The sequence below is a fragment of the Bison bison genome, unplaced genomic scaffold (assembly GCF_000754665.1).
Source record: "Bison bison bison isolate TAMUID 2011002044 unplaced genomic scaffold, Bison_UMD1.0 scf7180017864213, whole genome shotgun sequence".
Classification (NCBI taxonomy): domain Eukaryota; kingdom Metazoa; phylum Chordata; class Mammalia; order Artiodactyla; family Bovidae; genus Bison; species Bison bison.
The window spans coordinates 4,285,430-4,296,636 of NW_011494785.1; the positions used below are offsets into that span (position 1 = coordinate 4,285,430).

The 11,207-nt window shown below is 37.6% G+C and overlaps 1 protein-coding gene across 1 annotated transcript in view; it reads left to right on the forward strand.

The window, feature by feature from the left end:
• Positions 1-2: 2 nt before the first annotated feature.
• WNK1 (WNK lysine deficient protein kinase 1) overlaps positions 3-11,207 on the forward strand; it is a gene marked incomplete at its 5' end in the record, with an annotated part of 130,077 nt that continues 118,872 nt past the window's right edge. Inside the window, 1 exon segment of the mRNA XM_010845214.1 lies at positions 3-299. Coding sequence (XP_010843516.1) covers positions 3-299 — 297 coding nt within the window.

Sequence of the window (11,207 nt, forward strand, 5' to 3'; positions counted from 1 at the left end):
CTTCGGCCCCGAGCAGCGCGGGCAGAGACCGCCAGGCTGTCCAGCCGGGCCCCGCGGGGAGCCGAGAGGAGCCTCCGACGTCGAGAAGTGGCAGCGGCGGCGGCAGCGCCCAGGAGCCCCCGGAGGGACGGAGCCAGCAGCAGGATGACATCGAGGAGTTGGAGACCAAGGCCGTGGGCATGTCCAACGACGGCCGCTTTCTCAAGTTTGACATCGAGATTGGCAGGGGCTCCTTTAAGACGGTCTACAAGGGTCTGGACACCGAGACCACCGTGGAGGTCGCCTGGTGTGAGCTGCAGGTATACCCCACCTTCTTTCTCTTATAGTGCTGTGGGTCCCACATTTGGCTCGGCCACTTGGCCGAATTTTCCCTTTACGTGTCTTCCTCTTGACTGTTCGCTGCGAGTGGGGGGAGGCCAACTTTCGAAAGAGTCACCAGGATTTGGGGTGTTGGCACAGGTGAGGCGTTAGTATTTGTAGCCAGAGATTCGCTCCTAGGGAAGGAGTGGTGAAAGTCATCCGGATACCAGCGCGTTGCCTCCTCGTCATTGTTTTAGTGTCTGGCAGGAAACCAAATGAGCGGGGAAGTTTTTGAGTTCGGAAAGTACAGTCCTCTTGCCTTGTGTTCATCAGAGGTCTGCAGTGATGAACTGCTCGTGTGTTAGATGCGTGTTTCCATTCCTGAGAACAGGCGGTCTTAAGTTAAGAACGACCTTGCTCACGAATGACCTTCTTTTCGACGAATCTTAGTTGGTGGTCGCACCGGCATCTAATAAACTAAAAAAGGCTTCCTTCACTGGATAGTTTGAGATTAGAAAGTTACAGTTGGGTGTTTGATATCGTTCCACCTGATGATGTTTAAGCAAGTTTTGATAACCGTGAGCAGACGTTGTTATTAAAACTAGTGTGTCTTTAGCCCACTCGCTGTTCTGTGGGTAATACAGGAGCTGATGTAAATTGTGTTTTGAGAGTTGTAATGTCATTATCATTGTTTTAATCTTGTAAAAGATTTTTAAGCTAAACTTTCTCAAGGGTACAAATGAGTGACAAAGGCTTCATTTTTAACCTCTAGGAGGTTTTCATGGTGTAAATAATGGTGTGTCATCCTGGTTGACAAGGTTATAACGGGGTTTGGGCTACTTGTTGGCTTGATCTGTAGCAGCTTGACTGAAGTTGGTCCTCACCTATGTGTGTTCACATAGGTTATTGGAAGAAGTGGAGTTGAACTGAATAAAAAAACCACTGACATTATACGTGAAAAATGCCAGTATCCATATTTTTCTGGCAAAGGAAATGAACCAAGCTGAAATAGGATATGAAAGTACCTGAGTGATCTAGGAATTTATCTATTATCCGTGACCCAATATGTTAACATTTAACCTTTTGAATGTCACCTTCCAAATGACCAAGGTCATATCAAGTGTGAAGGAAAATTAACATGTGGAAGGAAGTAAACTTAAAAAACTGACAAGTTTTTTAGGAATATAATTTCTTAAATTTTATAGTTAGTGATACAGAACTTCTAAAGGCATTGTGAAATAAAAACTCAATTTTGTAGTGTTTTAAGAGTTCGAAAGGTGGTAGACCTGTTTTTTTTTTTTTAATTGTCAAATTATAACTTTATTCTTTGGTCATTCTTACTCAGAAACTTTGATCTGATTTGTTTTGGTTTACAGGCAGAGTATTAGTTACAAGCAAACAAACACCTGTTACGTTTTTAATACCTAAGGTGCTTATTGCTACTGATCCTGTATTGTATTCTTTTATTGTTTCATATTTGAATAGGTGCTTTTTAATAATTTTTCCCCTCTATTTGTTACCTTACTCTCAAGACTAGACCCAAGTAAGTGTTGAGCACTTTATGGATTAACTTTGTTAGATTCAATTTTTAACTTTTAAGACTTCTCAGAATGTATGTTTTTTTTGTCACCTGGAATCTTCAGATAGTTTATTATCTTGAAACTACTGATACAGTGGGTGAAAAAAACCTCAGTTTGTCTAATGTCACGATTTTGTCTAAGCTTCTCATTTTTTTTTTTCTAGAACTCATGAATGTTTGATTTTTGTTCTCTAGGCATGGTCATGGTTAAACAAAAGAATATCTTCTCTCTATGTATAACAGTGCCATATTATTTTTATGCTAGTTTGGAATTTGGCTGGAGAACCAAATGAAAATGCATTTGAGTGGTACCCTGCTTTGGAACCTTCCTTTTATGATCCTACTTTGACAGTTTTCCATTTTTGTTTTTAAAATGTGATTATCTTAGTCCCAAGATCTTTTATAGCAGTAGTTGGACAGTATTTATGATGTTTTGGCCAAAACACTTGATAACAACCTACTCAGTAGGTTAGTGGTTGAGTTATTGTCTTTGGATCTAAATTCAAGGACAAGCCAAAGGATTACTAAATCATTGGGGGAAAAATAAACTTTTTTCACTAAATGTATACTTACTACAAATTTTTCTGTAGGAAGACTGGAGAAATATTGTGTTGTTGAGTTAAAAATGTCATGTATTAAAACTGGAAGAAATCTTAGGCTATTCTGCCCAGCTTCTTATTTGATAAATGAAGAACCTGAAGTAGAGTAACTTATTTGTAAATGACTTTCTTGGGTTGATAAGGAATAAAATTAACTGGTTAGGATCTAATAATTTGAGAAATGTTAAAGCATTTGTAGTCTAGTAGATGGTTAATTAGTAAATCTCAAATGAAGCAGTTCTGTTTTTGATGTGGAAGTTACTGTCAGATTTTTGGAGAGATCTGATCCTGTAACCCTGGCAGATTCCAGACTTATGATATGGGTAGCGATTTTATCACTTCAAATGGAGAAATAAATAGGCTTTTGGGGATGAAGGATGGATGGGTGTGGTATGTGAGTCAAATTTGTTTCCATCAAGCCTATTTTTAGAGTCACAATATGCATAGTTATCTATTAAAACAAATACTGACTCTTAATACGTGGGTAGTACTTTGATACTACAGGATCTTAAGTGATAACTGAGATCCATTAAGGTGCATATTTACTTACCTGGTTTTACTAGGCAGGTGATGTGCCTTAATTTTACTTCTCTTTTGGCTTGATCAGAAAATGTTGTTACTGCTGGACTTTACAGAATTTACATTGCCTTTTTTAGGGAGGGTTTGTTTTTGTTTTAAAGAAACATAGCATAATTGCTTTGATAAAACATAATTATACACTGCGATTCATTTACTCTAAGCACTTCTGCCCATGCTGCTTCTAAATACAGAGTTCACTGAATATATTGATAAGATTATTTCCAGATCTGCCTGAAAGGAGAAGTCAAATCATAAATTTTGATTAAACTCCAAAATACTTAGTGTATGCTTTTTTCTGGCTTTTAGCAAGTTAAGGCTCATGTCTCATCATGAGTATATGATATCAATGTTTTATGAAAAGTTTTTTGATGGTGTGTAGAAATTTGTTGTGGTTCTGTGATTAAGAAACCATAACTTATTCTTTGTTCTTAATTCATTGAACTGTTATTCCCATTTTGAATAGTGAGGATTTTTCTTACCTTAATGTTTTAAATTTGTGCCACATTCCTTGGTTTTTAGGAATCTGTACTAACTTTTAGTCTCAGAAACTAAATTTCAGAGAATAGTCTTTGGAGTCTTTTTGCTTTTAAATTTTCAGAGCCACTGATTTGTTGGAGTATGGGCAAAATTCAGGTAGCTCAAGGGTAGCTGCTGTGCAAATTAAAGAATGATTGGTGACTTGTTTGAAGTAATCCTTTGTCCCTTCTCAACAGGACAGAATAATAATTAAAGACAGAATAATTTTGGCTAGGTAAGAGTTAATTTAAAATATATGTAGACTTATTGTTTGAAGAAATAACCTTTGTACAGGACAAAGATTATATTTAGGTTGTTTTTTTTTTTAATATAGTTCTTTGTTTTAGGGGCTTAAATGTTTTCCATTTTTCTTACCTTTTTTCAGATCTTTAGTATCACAATTGTTTGTAGAGTAAGAACTTGGAAAGAGATTGTTTTTGTGTAAAACAAACTGGGAATCTATTGTGGGTGACTGAGTTCATTTCTTGACATTCAGATTCTAGTGCAAGATCCTGGTCATTTAGAGTCATCTTGGTTAATCCCTGTGGAAACATTCAGCTAAAACTGGGCTCTCATTTTCAGAAATCAGCTTGATTTCAGAAATCAAGTGTGTTATTTGTGTTTCCTGATAAGTTAGTATTTTAGATAAAGCTGTAAAAACTGCAAGAATGGTTATGTTCAAATTATAAGTTCTGAAAATGTTCATATACTGTGAAAAATTCACAATAATTGGTTTCTAGGTTTTGCTATGCCAGTTCTTTATATTTACTTATTGTTCGCATTTTATATTTTTTTTGGTCCTGTATTAAAAATCAAGTGTGCGGGATTAGGTGAGACTTAGCATGACCTGCACTTGGATTTGGAAAAGGCACTCTTTTTCTGCAGTATAACACAGTGATTAAGAACTAAAATGCCTGACTTTCCATTCAAATCCTGGCTCAGCTAATGATTGTGTAACCTTGGGTAAACTTCTTTGTTAGTTCCTTACCTGTAAAGTGAAATGTAATGAGTGCCTATTTTACAGAGTAGTTGTGATGATTAAATGAATTAGGATATATAAAAAACTTCTAGCACCGAATGTGGCACATATATATTAACTGTGATGATGCAGCATCTTTTTTTTAGGCTACCTTTTTGAGGGTACTGATGAAAATTTTGATTTGTTTACATTTATTCTTGAAAAATATAGCAAACCTCCATACTGTTGCTACCATTCTTACAGGAGAAATGTTGGAATTGAACATGGTGTCATCAGTGTTTTCACATCCTTTAACTTTACCTGTCCTCTGCCTAACTTCCTCTTGTTAATTTCATAACTTGTTGCTCCCAAATGGCAGTCTTTCTGAATGACTAGTTTCCAGAATTTGCTGAGATCTTTGCTCTTGGGATCATTCTTTCTTCACATTGATTAAAAATCATTTACATTCTTTGTCTATTCCATTAGTCTTTGAGCTCTTTGAAGACATAAGTAGATGCTCCATATACTTTGGTAAGTATTAAATTTTTTCTGTTACTAAGTTAGAAATAGTTGTAGATCTCAGGGTTTTTTCATCCATATTCCTTGCCTTTCATTGGTCCACAGCAGATTCTCTAATCTTGTATTTTGAGATTTCACTCTGGTATAATACAACACATATAGCAGAAACCAGCTCTGAGGCAGATAACTTGAATTCTGTGTTACCCAATTATCTGACCCTGAGTAAGGAACTTAACTCTGTAAGACTGATTTATTAGTAACATGTCTTATTGACTTCACAGGATTGCTGAGGAGCAACTGAAATACTATGTGAAGGTACTTTGAAAAATGTAAAGTATGATACTTCAAAGAAAAATCCATTTCGAAGGCTATTAATTATCACTTGTTACAGATTAATTATTTTAAACTTCGTAGTTGGGTTTTAGGAGCATATTGTTCAGTTTAAGGGTTTTATTAAATCTTAAGACAGCTTTTAGACTGAAGAGCAGCTTTTGGACTGAAAAGAAATTGCCAGAAGCTTTTCTTAAGAGTGTTTTTGTTTGGAAGAGGATTATGCCTTTGACAACTGGCAGGCTTAATGTTGTGTGTGGCTCTAAAAAGATTGGTTATTGATATGTTCTTCAGGAGAGAAGAAACTTTAGTATTTGCTTGGTTTTGTGGTTGACTTCATTGTAGACTATCTCTACCTGAATTTGTATTAATTTAGCTTTTCGAGTGGGCTTTCATAAATAATTTAGTTTTTGATGTTCTGACTTGAGTCTTGGCATTGTAAGATTGACATATTAAATGTGCTGTGCTAAGTTAATGTGCTTAATGATTTTTAGAAAAGAATCGTCAGATAAGCTTTGTCATCACAAGCAAATACAGTTTTCCCTGAAATTTAAGAAATATTAAGAAATTAAGATTTTAAGAATAATTTAAGAAAATGTTTGGAAATCTGCTTGGTATAATCATATTCAGGTTAGTTAAGAAAATCCACTGTTTTTGTAGATGCCTTTTGAGCTGCTAGGGTGCAGTTTCTCAGACACAGGTGATCTGTGTTTTCGTCATTAGGTACCTGGTGAATGGTGTTGAGTTAATCGAGCACTAATATATAAACCAAACAGTGAGAAGTGAAATGAAGTAGTGAAGCACATCATTACTGTTGTCATTGTCTCTATTAGTTGACAGAAGTAAACATGTTGTTTGAGGTAATGATAGGATTCTCTTCCTGGCCAATGGTTTTGAGCCAGACAACATGATGTACAGTCACTGTCCATATCTGCAGGTTCTGCATTCACAGATTCAACTAATTGTAGATGGAAAGTATACTGGAAGAGAGAAATAGCAGAAAGCAAAAGTTGAATTTTTTGCACTTGTAGCAACTGTGTGTATTACATTGTGTTTACAACTATTTATGTAGCGTTTACATTGTGTTAGGTATTATAAGTGAGCTAGAGATTATTTAAAGTATACGGAATATATGTATAGATTAAATGCAAGTAATGCACCATTTTATAGACGGGACTTGTGCATCCTGGGTGGAGGCTGGGGAGCGTCCCTGGAACCAGCTCCCTGAGGACCTTGAGGGGTGACTATATTCATCTCTGTGGATTTTCTCTCTGCTTGGACTGGTCACTCATCCTGGGTTATGGTAGACTTGGGAAATGCAATATAACATCTCTTTAACATGCTAAAGAGTTCGTAGACATTATCGTATTTACATGCTCTTTGAACTGTCCACACACCCTTCCCACACAAATACTCGGCTGTAGGCAGTGGAGAGAATTTGAAGCAGAGGAGTATAAAATTAATTGTGGAGAATTATTTAAGGAGTACGAATATGTAGAGTTTAGTTTTATGTATGAGTGTGAGATTTCTAGGGCCTGAACTAAGACAATAGAAGAGCGGAATTTTTAAATATTTAGTAGAGAAAATGGGCAGGGTTTATTGATGAAGTGGAATTTGGAGGAAAAATGAAGCACAGGCGAGAGGGTGGGAATAAAAAATGGTACTGTCAGCTGAGGGAGGAAATAGGAGAGAATGGAGGGGAAGCCTTTGAGGGGAAGGGGTGTGGAGGTGTATTCAGTTGACATGATGAGTGTGAGGTGCTTGTGATACCTCCAGGAGGAAGTTCAACCAGGCCACTGGATACATTCCTGAAGCGTAAAAGAATGGGTCTGAGGTAGAAATAGAGGCTGTCTGTATTAGTCATAGCTGAAATAATGGAAGTAAATGCAGTTATCTAAGGAAAGGATATATATGAAGAGAAACAGAGGAAAAGACAGAGAAGAATAATGGGCCTAGGGCAAAAGAGCAATAATTAAAGGGTGGGCAAAGGAAAAAGGAGCCCAGGGAGACTAAACAAAACAGCAGGAGAACAGAACAGAAAGAATAAAATTTCCAGGAAGGAATATAGCAGAGAAGTTCAATATATTCAAAGATATACAAAGGATATTACCACAAATTCACATACACATGCAGAATTAACAATAACTAATGTTATGTCACATTCACTCTAGATATTTGGTGATCTTACAGCTTCAGAAGAGTGGAAGACTTGCAGTGAGTTTAAAGAGTGGCTGAGGAAGAAGGGCATGGCAACCCACTCCAGTATTCTTGCCTGGGAAAATCCCATGAACAGAGGAACCTGGTGGGGCATGATCCATGGGGTTGCAGAGAGCTGGACATGAATGAAGTGACTGAGCACACACGCACAAGGGAGGTTAAGAAGTAGAGACGGTAAGAGTAGGCCATTTCTTTAGACAGGTTTGAACAAATATGGGGCAAGAAAGATTGGGTAAGTAGAAGGCATGATCTTGGAGAACATGGATAGATGAGCAGGGAAAGGTCTTTAAAAGTTAAAACATTGATATATAATAATGTGTCTGCTTTCTCTGCCTCAGATAAGAGTCTGTTCTAAGGCAGTTACTGTTTTAGTTTTGGTTATTCTTTATGGATAGTTAAGTCAATCCAAAATAGGTTTTCATACTTCATATGCTGTTTGTCAACTAGTTTCTATAATACTCAATTGTTGGGCATGATAAACTGATTCTTAAAACAGCTTGTTTCTCTCTGTAGTTAGTCTCTGGCATTAATGCTGCATTTGGGTGTTAATCTGGCGATACAGACTTTTTTAGTGGGGCATCTCTGAAATGACTGTCTTTGTGTGTCACTTGAGGAAGCAGATTTCACGTGAAACTATTACAAGAAAGATTCTTAATTATTACGCTATTTCTAGAATGTGGTTGAAATGGACGTATCTACAACAAAAAGCCTAAATAACTTCTTTAAGCCCTTGTCTTTTTGAAGAGTGTTCCTTGCTAATTAAATTAATCTGGAAAAGTATTAATAATTACTAATACTTACCTAATAGGATTTTTTTGGTGATAAGCATAGTCTTATGCCCATAGCATATTATTTGTAATTCTTAGAGGTATAGTACAAGGCAGATTTTTAAACATTTTATATTTGAGGAAACAAACACAGGTTTAATAGCATGTTTAAGATCACATGGCATCTGAGTCCTTGTTTTTTTCCACTGCAAAATACTTCAGTTAAACTAGGAAGAAGTTTGAGTTATAGTGGAATTGAATTTTTTTGTTCTGTTTAGAAATTACAATTTGTTATTGAGCAACTTACACCTTTTATACTTTAAGTTCATGAAGTAAATCTCCATTTCAGTAGCCTTTTAACCAGTTTACATTAGTAGATGCTATAAGGAGGGAGATGGTGTGTTTATTAACTTCCTGGTGTATCCTAAGTTACTTATATTGGTTATGATATAGAGCGTCTGTTTATTTTTTATTACTTTTGTTTATTTTTAATTTTTTGGCAGTTCCCTGCGATATGCTGGATTCTAGTTTTCTAACCTCATATCAAACCCACAGCCTTTGCAGTGAAAGTGTGGAGTCTTAAGCACTGCATCACCAGAGAAGTCCCTTGAACGTCTGTTTTAGACTTAAATTTTTGAGACGGGATGTTATTTTTAGTGGCCGCTGTGTATCAAACTTCCACCTAATAGAGACAGATTGATGGTTACAGTGCTGGTGTGTCTGCAGTCGTGCGGTTACGTCCAACTCTTAGTCGAGAATACTGGAGTGGATTGCCATTTCCTTCTCTAGGGGATCTTCTCGACCCAGGGATTGAACGCAAATCTCTTGCTTGGTAGGTGGGTTCTTTACCACTGAGCCACCTGGGAAACCCCTATAGTATTGGTAAGCTCTGTCTGTCTGTTGAAAGCCATGAGTTCACATTCATATCTCCAGTTCTAGAGGTCTTTCTAGCTTTCCCCTTTTCCATTTATATACACACCCTACTTGTGAGAGTGACAAACTTGCTTCTTATTATCCTAAATGTATGTATGAACTGGCATAATCTAGAAATACGTATGTGGTCTTTGTTCCTGATTCCTGACAGAGCTCCTAAAAGCCTTGAAAGTTCCAGGAGGATGGCAGTATCTTTTGTTCTAATGAGGTGACTCTTGACTGACTGGCTCAGAGATAGCTTCAGGGTAGGTGCTGGTCACCAGGAAGACCATGCCATGATTAGAGGGCTGGAGCTTTCAGCCCTTCTCCCACCCCCAGCTTCTGGGAGTGGAGGAGAAGAGGAGCTGGAGGTTGAGCTACTCACCAATGGCCAGTGATTCACTCAACCATGCCTAAGTAGTAAAACCTCCATAAAACCCCCTGATTCACAGAGTTTAGAGAGCTTCTGGGTTCATGACCACTTCCAGGTGCCAGGAGGGTGGTACACTGTAGAGGGAGGGCATGGGAGCTGTGTGACCCTCCTCAGAGGCTATACCTTGCCCTGTGTATCTCTTGTGTTTGGCGGTTCCTGAGTTCTCTGAGCCACTCTGGCAAGTTCTCAAACCTGAAGAAGGGGTCATGGAAACCCTGGATTCATTGGTTGGTCAGAAGTGTAGGTGGCAACCTGGGACTTGCAGCTAAGCTAGTGTCTGAAGTGAAGGCAGTGTTGTGGAACTTAGCATCTGCAGGGGTCCCTGCTGACTCCAGGTGGTTAGTGTCAGAAATGAGTTGAATCAGTAGGACACCCAGTTGGTGACCAAAGAGCTGAAACATTTGTTGGTGGTGTGAAGAACACTGTACAGTTGGAGTCAGGGAGTTGAGAATAACAGAGTTCAGAATAGCCAGTAGTCTCTTGGCTCCTCTGGATGGAGGTCCCTTAGGCACCCTTCTCACTCCAGCAAGGCTATTTGAAAATTAATTCACTTTCTGTCCTTTTATATTCTCTCTACTGCTGCTTTTGGGGATATGGTACAGCTTTTTTTTTTTTTTTAAGCCTACAGTTAAACAGGTGACATAAATTGCTGTGAATTTGCTTTAAGAATATTGCAGTAATCCAGGTGAGTTTTTCCCTCAGCACATTCATAATCATTTCCTATAAATACAGATAATGTCTGTATTTAATTTCTACTAGGAATTAATTACATTACATTAATTAATTACATTAATTAATTACATTAATTCCTGTTAGGTTGGTGCAGTTTCAGACATGAATTTTAAATCATTATAACTGGGCTCAAACACATCTTTATTAATCTAAATAGCAACCATTACAATCAGCACGTTTTTGCCAGTGAGAAGTAAGTTTATTCCTGTAGCATAAAAACAAAACAAGACCAGGAGCTGACTGTGGCTCATATCATGAACTGCTTATTGCCAAATTCAGACTTAAATTGAATAAAGTGGGGAAAACCACTAGACCATTCAGGTATGACCTAAATCAAATCCCTTATGATTATACAATGGAAGTGAGAAATAGATCTAAGGGACTAGATTTGATAGAGTGCCTGATGAACTGTGGACGGAGGTTCATGACATTGTACAGGAAACAGGGATCAAGATGACCATCCCCAGGAAAAAGAAATGCAAAAAAGCAAAATGGCTGTCTGAGGAGGCCTTACAAATAGTTGTGAAAAGAAGTGAAAAGCAAAGGAGAAAAGGAAAGATATACCCATTTGAATGCAGAGTTCCAGAGAATAGCAAGGAGAGATAAGAAAGCCTTCCTCAGCGATCAAGGCAAAGAAACAGAGGAAAATAATAGAATGGGAAAGACTAGAGATCTCTTCAAGAAAATCAGATACCAAGGGAACATTTCATGCAAAGATGGGCTCAATAAAGGACAGAAATGGTTATGGACCTAACAGAAGCAGAAG